A 12,931-nucleotide genomic window follows, 5' to 3' on the forward strand; every position below is an offset into this window, starting at 1 on the left:
CATTGTGTTTGCCTTAGATAAGTTTAGACCCTATCTCTTAGGTTCTATGATCGTGATATATACTGATCATGCTGCTTTGAAATACCTTTTGTCTAAAAAGGATACGAAACCTAGATTGATTAGGTGGATCCTTTTGTTGCAAGAGTTTCTCCAGACATTAGAGAAAAAAAGGGTTCCGAAATGTAGTAGCAGGCCATTTGTCTAGGCTAGTTGATGATTCCCTTCCTATAAGGGATAGCTTCCCTGATGAACAACTGTTCTTTGTTCCCAAATTACCTTGGTATGCAAATATACTGAACTATCTTGTTACTTGTCGAATGCCCCAACATTGGGCTAAAGAAGATCGTTATAGGTTTTTAGCCGAGGTGAAGCACTTCTTTTGGGATGATCCTTATTTGTTTAAGTATAGTCCATACCAGATTATATGTATACCTGAGAGTGACCAGTCCAGTATTATTTCCTTTTGTCATGATCATGCTTGTGGGGGTCACTTTAGTGCTAAGAAGACTGTTTCTAAGATATTGCAGTGTGGATTCTATTGGCCTTCGTTGTTTAAAGAATCCCATAGTCACTGTGTTACTTGTGAGCGTTGCCAGAAGTTAGGAACCATTTCCCGTATGAACATGATTCCCTTGAACCCTATTTTAGTTGTTTAGGTCTTTGATGTGTCGGGTATTGACTTTATGGGTCCGTTTCCTGATTCTTTTGGTAACCTATATATCCTTGTCGATGTAGACTATGTCTCTAAGTGGATTGAGGCGGTTGCGTGTAGATTCAATGACCATAGGGTTGTGATTGAGTTCTTGAAAAATAATATACTTACACGTTTTGGTACACCGCGAGCTATAATTAGTGATGGAGGGTCGCACTTTTGTAATGGACCTTTTAGGCTTTTGATGAAGAAATACGGTATTACACATAAGGTAGCTACCCCGTATCATCCAAAGACTAGTGGTCAAGTAGAGGTTTCCAATAGGGAGATAAAGCGTATATTAGAGAAAACAGTTAATGTAAATCGGAAAGACTGATCGTCTAAGCTTACTGATGCCTTGTGGGATTACCGTACTGCGTTTAAAAACCCCACTGGAATGCCACCTTATCGACTTGTGTATGGCATGTCACTTACCTGTTGAGTTAGAACATAGAGCATACTGGGCTGTTAAGCAGCTAAATTTTTCACTAGACAAGACTGGAGCCCATAGGAAACTCCAGCTCAATGAGTTGGAAGAGATTCGCAGAGATACATACGATAGTGCTAAGGAGTATAGGAACAAAATGAAACTTGTGCATGATAAGAATAGTTTAAGAAAGTCATTTTCTCCAGGTCAAAAAGTTCTTCTATATGATACCCGCTTGTATTTTTTTCCCTGGGAAGTTACGTTCTCGGTGGACGGGTCCTTTTATTGTTCGCACTGTCTTTCCTCATGGAGCTGTTGAGATTGAGATACTGATGTAATTTTAAGGTGGTAAGTAAGGTTGTTGTTCACTCGGACTTGTGTAGACTCGATTTTAGACTCAAAAATAGAAAACACTAAAAATAAAGAAAATATATTCACAAAAGTTTATCACAGTATCGAGAGGTACTGAGACTCAGGATTCCACCAAATTCCATTCATGCGACTCAAATAATAATTCCAATCAATTATAGTTCAAATAATAAAAATATGGACTCTTGTTCTTTGCCAAAAATAGATTTTTGAAAAGCAATGACTGTAAATCAAAAGCATGATGTATCAAAAATACATAGACCAAGCATACACCATCAAACGAAATCACACCCATTCAATAAAAATCATAAATCAATTAAATATCAATGCAAATAGTCATAAAAGAATTATTAGAATTACCACATGCGTGAAATAGGTCTTCCTCCATCATCCCAGTATTAGGGTTTAGCTTCTCATATCAAAAACAGGCTCAAAAGAATAAATCATGGCTCAAAAGTTGTTTTTATTGAAGAGATGATATGATTCAGTGAATATGCAACGACGTACTGGCGTTACAGAGTTCACTGTTACAGGAGGTGTGGCTAACTGAAGATTAATGTGGATGTTCAGCTGTTACAGAGAGAATGATGTAGCACTGTTGCGAATTTGAGACGTTGTTCTTCGTTGCAACGCTTGTTCTTCAGCAGCAGCAGCAGCAGAGACAGGCTTCCTGTAATCTCCGATTCTCTCCTCCTTAGCTCTCCTTTCGACCCCAAACTCTCGACACCCCTTCTTGAGACCCTAGGAAACCTATTTATACACCACAAGGCGATTAAATCTCTCCCAAATCGCTTCGAAATCTCTTCTTTCCTTCCTTGGCAGTCACGGCAATAATTCCTTCCAGAAACTGTTTTACGCGTTTCTGAGCTTTTCCACTTATCTCAAACTCTTCCTTATATATATATATATGTATCTTTGGAAAGAGTTTACTTGCCTTTAATCTCCTTGAATAACAGATTTTGAACCCATGAAGCCGTGTTTCCTTATTTGACTTTGATTCCAATTCCCGGCTATTCTAGCCCAAGTTGATCGGTCCAATTGCTTCTAATGAACTTGTTAAGTCATATCAAGTCCAGCCCAATCAATTTCAGCCCTTTAGTCTCCAAAAAACTCGATCAAAACTCTAACCCTAAATCTGCCCGTGAAAGCCATGTTTTCCCGCCAAAATAGTATTTTAAATGTCAAGGGGAAAGGTTACCCATTATCCGGGCTGCTGGGGTCCGCATAACACTTATCCCTTGGGTGCCTTTTGTAATTTTTCTTTGGATGTTTTCAACACTTCTTCGGGGTTCCTCTGAGGTATTTCTGGGGCGCTTCCGGTACTCTATCAATGGAGGTCCAAACGCCGCATTCTCAGCCAATTTCGCCGTAAAACCTTATTCTTCTAAAAACACCTACAAATAAATAAAATAACCAAATAAGTATAAAATCGAGCACTAACAATATATACAATTGGGACAAATTAGACACATAAATGCGTCTATCAAATACCCCCAAACTTATTATTTGCTAGTCCCGAGAAAATCAAATAGAAAATAAAATCCTAACTCACTGTCGCAGGCATCGTCGATTGCATTTAGCGTATGCAATAAGCCTTTAAACCCCTAGGTGTCCCTAGTGGCCGAGTTATAGTCTCGGGAGGGCTTACAAGAGATATACCCACAAATACTCCAGACCTTAGCTATCTACGCAGAACCTTGGAAGGCACTAAAGAATCTTCTTGGTTGGCATACTTATTGACTACAGGAAGAAGTACCCTGATGCGAAATTCCAATTGATGTACACGAGTTTGCACTCAAGCATACTAAAATTCATATAAAGTGACAGAGCTCTACTCAAATAGTTTCACTATGGACATCAATATCCGGAGTCAAAACTAATCACATGGATAGATCATGAAGATGGATATAGAAAAACATAGATGGTTTTGATGTTTACTAAGTGAACGGCGTTTCCCATATCTGTCTGAAGGATTCCGCCAAAATGAACCTATCCTAATGGATTGAGATACCGGTCTGACTAATATCAACACTGCTGGCATATACAAGGGAACCAGTGGTCGATAACCTAACTCTAAGTCAACAGAACTGGCATATACAAGGGTACCAGTGGTCGACTTTATTGAATTTGTTCCTTTTGGTCAAATGGTCTGGTCTCAATTTTTTTCTTTTTCTTTTTTTTTTTTTAATCTCTTTTTGGTAACTACCATTTTTTTTCATCTCTTTTTTTTTCTCTTTTTCTTTTTCAACTTTTTTTTTTGTTTTTTTTGTATCTCAATCACTCTAATTCACCCTAGCATTGGTAACAACTTGAATCGTGAGCCCCACCTAATCACTTAGAGAAACATAGTTTAAAAACAAAATAAAATAAAAATAGAAGTGAAAAGGACTCAACGAGATATGGTGAAACTATCATGTTATTTCTAACACCTGAGCTATGTGCTTTTATGAATAGACTCTTCTAGATGTTGCCATCTAATCAGATTGGTTCCTCAACTCCTACAACCAAAATGCTTCCATCCACTTAGATTGGTTAGTGCTATCCTTAGAGAAACCACAGTCATGAGACGGACCAAATACCAAAAGCCAGACTAAAAGCCAAAAAAATTTGGTATTCTGGGTGTTCAAGCGCAATGGGGGACGACCAAAATTTGGTGAAGCGTAACTTATACGAACGCTTGGTGCAGACGGAACTTATACTCACGTTTCTTGACCGAGCGTTCTTTAAAATATACGTCTGAATGAAACGGAGTTATTACGTGCGCCTGATTGAGGCGTAAGTATAGTTCACGCCTAACATGGGACGGCGATGGGAAGTGCGTCTACTGGGACGGAGAAGTTATGTGCGTCTGATACATACGGAGATAGAAAGTGCGTATGAGTCGGGCGGACATAGAAGGTGCGTCTGGGTAGGGCGGATATGGAAGGTGCGTCTGTGTTGGGCGGACATAGAAAGTGCGTCTAGTTCAGGCGTAGATGGATTGTGCGTCTAGTTCAGGCGTAGATGCAATGGCAGAACCAGTCAAGTTTTTGAGCATGTTAAGCTCTACCAAAGCTGGAACTGTAGTCTTCAACACATTCCTCACTACTTCATCCTTGATAATTGCCTCGCAGACAACCGACTTACCACGTCCTTCAATCCAGTTTACAGCAGCTGGTTTCTTATCGGAACAAAAGTTCCCTACAAATGAATCCAAAGAAAAATCAAAAACCATAGATGCACAAAAAAAAAAAGTGATACATCACCAAATTATAAGTAAAACTTTCCATCTCAAACTTCATACGTCAAACCCTAAATCTCAAATTAACACAACTTTACCGTTGTAAAAGAATAGAATCTCAATTACGTACACAAATCTAACCACCGACAGATTCAAATCAAAATCAAATCAAAATTTTGCTAAATTGAGGTCATAATGAAAACGATAAATTTAACCCAAATAAAACGAAACTTCCGATCAAAATTAGCAAAAACCTGACACTCAACAAATTCACGGAACTGTACAAATCTCATAAAGGGGAAAAAAAAAACTTACTTGTTAAAAACGTGAGCCAAGGTATCGAAATTGTTAAGATCTTCCATAAAGAATTTGAGCTCAGAAGCTCTTTTTGCAGTTCCAAACCTAACAACAGGTGCTCTTGTCATAGCCTCTTTTTCTTATGTCTTTGTTATCAACGACGGTCTTCATTTGATGGAGATTTGTGATGGAAGAAGGGAGTGGTGGTTTGCTGGTGGTGATGGTGTTTCGCCGGCGAGTGTCCATGAAGGGGACTTACTCCGGCAAAAGAATTGAAGGTGAGTAAGAAAGAGAAAGGAGGATTGTTAATTTTGTGTTTTCTAATTGGGGGAAATTGAAAGTGAGGAGGGGACGTCTGGGTGTACGCCTGATAACAGACGCTCGTAATACATGTGCCCAAAGCAGGCGTAAATTAAAGTTGCGTCTTCTAACAAACGCTCACAATACGTGTGCCCATTCCAGACGCTCATAATACATGCGCATCACACAGACGCTCATAATACATGCGCCTCACACAGGCGCACGTAATACATGCGCCCAACCCAGGCGTTTTTAATAACTGCGCCCCATTGGGACGTACATTCTAATTACGCCTGCTATGGGGCGTATGTTTTATCTCCGTATGGCCCGGCGGTGTTTATAAATACGCCTAATTCAAACGCTCTGTATACATCCGCCCCAATATCATAAGTTCTTTATACATGCGCCCGGTGTGAAGCGCCCACTATACTTCCGTCTCGATTCATACGCTCGTAATAACCCCGTCCCACTATTGATCATTTTCGTCTGGGTTGGCGACCACATTTGGTCACAAACCCTAATTCTCTGGACTAAATATGGCTTTACTCCTCACCATTGCGGTACTTTCTGGGACCAGATTTGGGTTAGTACCCAAATTTGGTCGTGACTGTAGTTGCTCTTAATATGCATAAATTTCTAGGCTCTGGAGTTTATTAATGCAACTAAAAAGTTTTTCCCATGCCCCCAAACTTAAATCTAACATTGTCCTCAATGTTCTAAAGATAAAATTAAAAGCATGAACAAGGAGAAACTGTTACCATTTGAAGCAAAAGAGATAAGGAAAGATATTACCGTGTCGCATGAATGTTGGGTTACCTCCAAACAAGTGCTAAGTTTAAAGTCTTCAGCCAGACTAAGAAAGGATTAGTCACCTCATAGAATCATAAAGTAATAGCCGAAATTTCTGTGGGTCATCAAAACCAAATAGAGCTATCACAAATAAAAGGAATCTGCAACCTGCCAAGAAAATTAACAAATAAAGCGCACCCTTGTCTAGTTTCCTGTTTAAGACAACTACATCTAGCTGTGGTTCAGGTTCGGGTTCTATAACTGGGTCCAAATAATATATTTTCATGGGTTGAAATTCCTCAAAGCTAAGATCCGGTTCAGGTATTAGAGTCTGAAGAAACTCAATTAAAAATTTAAAAGCACATAATAATCACCTGAATAATTGAGGATCCTTAAAGTCAATCAGTTTTGACTCACACAATCGACCACGATGAAACTGGTGGTCAATCTTAAGCAAATGTATCGAACCTAATCTCTTAAAGTAATTAGGTTTAGTCTCAAAACTAAATAATTGACACATCTGAAATTTATACGTTCCCACAATTGGTTGAAAAATATTTGGTGGGAAAACAAAGTCGATCTTGGTATCATAGCCTGGTCTAACCACATCAACCAGAGGATGGGTTTCTAATAACTGAACTTCGTTATGGACATCACTAGGTTCAGGAAAACGTGTATGAAGATAATCTTGTAAAATGGTTGAGGCAGATATGTCAAGACCCAAGTGAGGGACCTTTCTAAGAGTTAAATCACATGGAGAATGATAATCACCCCCAAACTTGGAGTTTTGGGTGTCTCTAGATAGACTAGCTACAATTTCCCTAATTTCTAGATCATCAGAATCATGAAAAATGGTCAATTGCTTCTTCTAGGTTATACTCAGGTGATGCCTCCTCACACATGTTTAAATGCTCTACGAGTTCGTCTTCTTCGTCTAAGACTATTGTTTCTAAATCGCTAGACTCTAAAATGATATTCTCAGAATAACTCGTTCCTCTAAACCATTATCGACTTCGTAATCAAAATGAAATACTACATCGTCTAAAACGGGGGTACCTCTAGTCATATCCTCTTCCTTTTGAATAGGTGAATAATTACTAAAAGTTATTTGGATTTGAACTAGAAACATTATCACTATTAAGCTCAATCGGAGTAACAAATTCCTGATCATCATGCCTACTTATTTCAAATTCTTCATCAACACTATCCTCATCATAATCATCATTATAATAACATGAAAATGGTTGAACCTCATCTAAACAAGTAGTGTTACCAATTTTATCCTCGTCATCTTGATTATGTGAATAACTGTCTTCATTTTCAAGGGTATTAATAGAAACGCTATATTGGAAATTAAGACTATCTTGAGCAGTTCTGTTCTGGGCCTCTAATAAAAGCTTTTGAATCGACTCACATGACTTCCTTATGGTATCGTGTATAGAAGGTTCACTCATGGGTGCATTTTGTTTATTCATTTCTAACACAAACCTATTTGTATTCTCAGTTAATTGTTTGAGAGACTCTTCTAGAGGAAGAACAGGTTCAGAAGGATCATAATAGGGACTAGTTTTCAACATTTTCATTATATTGTCCAAAGACGAGGAACTAGTACTATAATAATCCTTATTTTCTTGCTCGTATGACCGGTGTATGTGTGTATAGTAATTGGTCTCACCATGGTATGAGCCGTAACCTTGAAAAGATTGATGTTCCCAATCACTATTCATACTATGGTTAAAATTGTAACGTCCATTTTGATACTCAGTCGGATATTCATTGTATTGGCTATTGTGATACCAGTTCGATATTCTATTGCAGGGGTGTGAGTTGTCACACAAAATAAAACCCACTGACAGGGGATTCGTGGGTGGATATAATCTTACCTCCCGTACCAGACGGGCGATGAACCGTTGAAGTGGACTCAGGCCACCGACTATGATGTCAGTGTACGAACCCGAGGGGCCGAGACAGTATCGTAACTGTCGTCCTTCCATGCAAACAGTTTATATTTAATCTTAACCCTTCCGTAGGGTTTTAAAAAAAAACAATGTCCAAAGTACAATGTCCAAGTGTCCAAAAAGAAAAGAAAAATTACAAAAAATAAAACCCTATTTACAGTTTCTAAAAATAAACCAAAATAACTATATACAAAATTTTATTCTTCACTCCTTTTGGATTCCTCTTTTCTTTCCTTCTTGGCGATGCTTTCCTTTTATAGCACCTTTTCTTTCCTTGTAGCTTCGCTCGAAATCTAAAAAGAATCAAAAAATACCAAAGGCGTAAAAGAGAACAAAAATTCTAAAAGAAATAAAATAAATCTAAAACCTAAAACCTAATACAAATCCGCGTCGGCGGCGCCAAAAATTGATGTAGTTTTAAAAGTGGTAGTAAAGTTCGTTCAACTCGGACTCGTGTAGACTCGATTTTAGACTCGAAAATAGAAAACACTAAAAATAAAGAAAATATATTCACAAAAGTTTATCACAGTATCGAGAGGTACTGAGACTCAGGATTCCACCAAATTCCATTCATGCGACTCAAATAATAATTCCAATCAATTATAGTTCAAATAATAAAAATATGGACTCTTGTTCTTTGCCAAAAATAGATTTTTGAAAAGCAATGAATGTAAATCAAAAGCATGATGTATCAAAAATACATAGACCAAGCATACACCATCAAACGAAATCACACCCATTCAATAAAAATCATAAATCAATTAAATATCAATGAAAATAGTCATAAAAGAATTATTAGAATTACCACATGCATGAAATAGGGCTTCCTCCATCATCCCACTATTAGGGTTTAGCTTTTCATATCAAAAACAGGCTCAAAAGAATAAATCATGGCTCAAAAGTTGTCTTTATTGAAGAGATGATATGATTCAGTGAATATGCAACGACGTATGGCGTTACAGAGTTCACTGTTACAGGAGGTGTGGCTAACTGAAGATAAATGTGGCTGTTCAGCTGTTACAGAGAGAATACTGTAGCACTGTTGCGAATTTGAGACGCTGTTCTTCGTTGCAACGCTTGTTCATCAGCAGCAGCAGCAGCAGCAGAGACAGGCTTCCTGTAATCTCCGATTCTCTCCTCCTTAGCTCTCCTTTCGACCCCAAACTCTCGACACCCCTTCTTGAGACCCTAGGAAACCTATTTATACACCACAAGGCGATTAAATCTCTCCCAAATCGCTTCGAAATCTCTTCTTTCCTTCCTTGGCAGTCACGGCAATAATCCTTCCAGAAATTGTTTTACGCGTTTCTAAGCTTTTACACTTATCTCAAACTCTTCCTTAGATATATATGTATCTTTGGAAAGAGTTTACTTGACTTTAATCTCCTTGAATAACATATTTTGAACCCATGAAGCCGTGTTTCCTTATTTGACTTTGATTCCAATTCCCGGCTATTCTAGCCCAAGTTGATCGGTCCAATTGCTTCTAATGAACTTGTTAAGTCATATCAAGTCCAGCCCAATCAATTTCAGCCCTTTAGTCTCCAAAAAACTCGATCAAAACTCTAACCCTAAATCTGCCCGTGAAAGCCATGTTTTCCCGCCAAAATAGTATTTTAAATGTCAAGGGGAAAGGTTACCCATTATCCGGGCTGCTGGGGTCCGCATAACACTTATCCCTTGGGTGCCTTTTGTAATTTTTCTTGGGATGTTTTCAACACTTCTTCGGGGTTCCTCTGGGGTATTTCTGGGGCGCTTCCGGTACTCTATCAACGGAGGTCCAAATGCCGCATTCTCAGCCAATTTCGCCGCAAAACCTTATTCTTCTAAAAACACCTACAAATAAATAAAATAACCAAATAAGTATAAAATGGAGCACTAACAATATATACAATTGGGACAAATTAGACACATAAATGCGTCTATCAGACACCGGATGGTAGTAGTTCTTCGAAGGTTAACGGTCAGAGATTTAAACCCTTTTTAGAGCCCTTTCCTACAGGTGATGTTGAGGAGGTCCTTCTGGAGGACCCTGTTTACCCTTGATTGACCATCGAGGCGATTGTATGTTTTATATTAGTTTTTGATTTCTCTCTTCACCCAGGTACTATCTTTCCGACTTCTCCTCGTGTTATTTTACTTTTGGTACTGCTCTTTCATTAGAAACATTGAGGACAATGTTAGATTTAAGTTTGGGGGTGGGGAAGAACTTTTTAGTTGCATTTTTGAAACTTCTAGCGTCACATAGTATCCGGTTAGCTAAGTTTACATATGGTTTTTCACCGAAAAGATGGAAATTGGAATTGCTAGGGACAACATTCTTCTGAGACATTAGAGAAAAAGACATTTAGATCTTTGACATTCAAGAGAGAACTTGTTCCTTTTAGAGGGTAACCGTGATGGACCTAACCATCCATGATGGAAAGGCAAGTAGGTCAGAAGGAAATGCCAGAAAGACAAAGCAACATCACAATGTAGTCTTAGTTACTGGATTACGACTCTCTCTCACTAGAAACTTATTATCATCAACAAGTGGAGTGACATAAAAATCTATGAAGAAAGTTGAAGACGTTTAAGGTTTAGAAGCAACAATTCAAAAAAATCAAAGTTGAAGATTGAGTTACAAGAGCAAAGAAAATCAAACGATATACGTTGTTAAAGTTCATGATACCCAGACATTACAAGTTGTGAAGATCCAAGTTCTAAAGTCCTTCTCTAATGGCCATGTAAATTGTTGTCTTGTTATTTTGGTTTCCAAAAAAAAAAAAAAAAGGTACATTTAAATTTTGTTTAATAAGGCCATAGGGAAGTAGAAATCTATAAGGAAGTTTCAAGCAAGAATCAAAGAGAAGAATTAATTGTCAAGGTTCTACGAAGTTCGAGAGTTTATCATCAACAGTTGAAGACCAAAGAAGATGTTGTTTCTACTGAGCACTATGAGAGAGTCGAGGAGAGATGCATATTGGTTGCTTTGTTAGTCTGCTTTCCATCTGGCACAAGATCTTTCTAGCACTGGTTCAATCCATCACACGTAATTAGTATAGCTGTGTAGCGGATATCTCTTTATCTAGAAGTGTTGCGGATGTGTCTCCCTTATTCTTTGTGTAGCTTTAGAGATGGCATCTTTAATTTCTCTGGCATTCTAGTTACTTGGAGATAGGTTGAGAATCTGTATGTCCTCATAGCTCTTTGGATACTTGTGACCAATTAGAAGTCATGGTTTTGTGGGTACACCTCTGGTAAACCCTCCCGAGACTATATCTCGGTCACTAGGGCCACCTAGTGAGTTAGGCTTTTATTTTTATTAGTTTTTCTCGAGGACTAGCAAATAATAGGTTTGGGGGTATTTGATAGACACATTTTTGTGTCTAATTTGTCCTCAATGTTTCGTATTGTTAGTACTCGTTTTTTTACTTATTATGGTGTTTTTATGTTTGTGTAGGTGTTTTTGGAGAAATACACTTGTGTGGAAAAAGTTGCTCAAAAAGTGCTATTTGGACCCCCGGAGGACATTTGCTATACCGACCCCAGATTTGGCTAAGGGGCATCCAGGGTTATGCATAGCCCAAATTCATCCTCAGCACCCAATTACTAAGGGGCACACTACCTGCTATTCGCACCCCCATAGCGCCACCTGTTATTCGCACCCCTGGTTTGGTTAGGGGGACACCTTCTCTTTCGTTTAAAAAGAAAAAATTGGCGGGAAAACTTTGTACTGAACTGGCAGATTTTAATCAAGATTTTGACGACGTTATACAGAATTAAATGGCTGAAACTTCGTGGGTAGTTGTGATTTTTCATAACAGGCATGTTATGGGTGTTCGTTTGGATCAGAATTGGCTGAATCGTGTCATGGAGCAAAACAGAGGAGTATGTGAAAAGGGGGAAGATTTTCACCCGTCTGTCGTTGCTGGGAGAGTTTCGAATGTGCTGGGAGAATGCTAGAGGCTTGTAAGAGTTAAACAAGGAGAGTTTGCAGCTGTAAAACGCGTAAGAAGCTAAAACAAGAAAGAAAATATCCGAAAATATTTTCTTTCACTGCTGAGAATTTGTGAAGTTATGGAGGAGATTCGATGCATCTTTCGGGTACAAATAGAGTCCTTTGGGTCATATAAGGGGGGACAGAGAGTTTGGGAATGATTTGGAACATCACAGAGGCGAAATACGATCACCAGAGAAACCTTCTTCTGCTGCTGCTCATCTGAAGAACACGAAGAACAGACCATCCAAGACAGTCGTTTTTCAACAGTGGAAACGACACACATGCGTGGGTCGAGAGCTACATAATCATCGACAGTACTGTTCTATCGTTCTTTGGTTTGTAACAATTATAGGCGTTACAAACCCGATTTTGAAGTATTTCTCCCTTTTCATCATTTGTAAACACCATTTGAGCAATGAAATCAACTTTTGAGCGTGTTTCCAACATGATAATGAGATAAATCTCCCACAACCAAGGCAATGAGGAAGCTATTTACGCATGAATAATCGGTAACTATTTTATTTTCTCTAATTTATAATTTATAATTCACTCAATCACTGCTTTTGCAGAGTTTTAAATTGTTGGCATAATTTTCTTAATTAGTTGTGATTCAATATGATAGATTATACTTTGTTTAGTCAATTGATAATCTATGCTTAGGGAATACAAATGATATTTGAGAATTTTCCTGATTATTTGTGAATTAAGAAATAAGGGACTTAAAAGATAATTAGAGTTTTAGATTATTTGCCATAATTTATTCATGTGTGATAGTGGAATCAGTGTCTTGGTTATTCCTAATAATCTTGAATTAAGTTTTGTTTGTTTTTAAATTTCATTAAATCAAAAATCTTTTGCTTTCACAAGTCTCAACGAATCTATTACTACTACAACAACT

General features: G+C 38.1%; 1 protein-coding gene across 1 annotated transcript; it reads right to left on the minus strand.

Moving 5' to 3' along the window:
* Positions 1 to 4,452: 4,452 nt before the first annotated feature.
* LOC113306397 (3-hydroxy-3-methylglutaryl-coenzyme A reductase-like) lies at positions 4,453 to 5,132 on the minus strand. Its single transcript, XM_026555340.1, has 3 exons — positions 5,023 to 5,132; positions 4,806 to 4,843; positions 4,453 to 4,667 (listed from the first exon to the last, which is right to left on the minus strand). The coding sequence occupies exons 1-3, from the start codon at positions 5,130 to 5,132 to the stop codon at positions 4,453 to 4,455; spliced, it is 363 nt and encodes a 120-aa protein (XP_026411125.1).
* Between the last annotated feature and the right edge of the window lie 7,799 nt (positions 5,133 to 12,931).

Source organism: Papaver somniferum, chromosome 8, assembly GCF_003573695.1.
Source record: "Papaver somniferum cultivar HN1 chromosome 8, ASM357369v1, whole genome shotgun sequence".
NCBI lineage: Eukaryota > Viridiplantae > Streptophyta > Magnoliopsida > Ranunculales > Papaveraceae > Papaver > Papaver somniferum.

Excerpts from the sequence above, each read along its gene's own strand:
- LOC113306397 (XM_026555340.1), bottom strand. The coding sequence starts at position 5,132 with ATGACAAGAGCACCTGTTGTTAGGTTTGGAACTGCAAAAAGAGCTTCT. Across the intron at positions 4,844-5,022 it reads TTGGCTCACGTTTTTAACAA|ATTTGTGTACGTAATTGAGA; the intron begins GTAAGTTTTTTT and ends GTCGGTGGTTAG. Across the intron at positions 4,668-4,805 it reads GATTCTATTCTTTTACAACG|GGAACTTTTGTTCCGATAAG; the intron begins GTAAAGTTGTGT and ends ATTCATTTGTAG.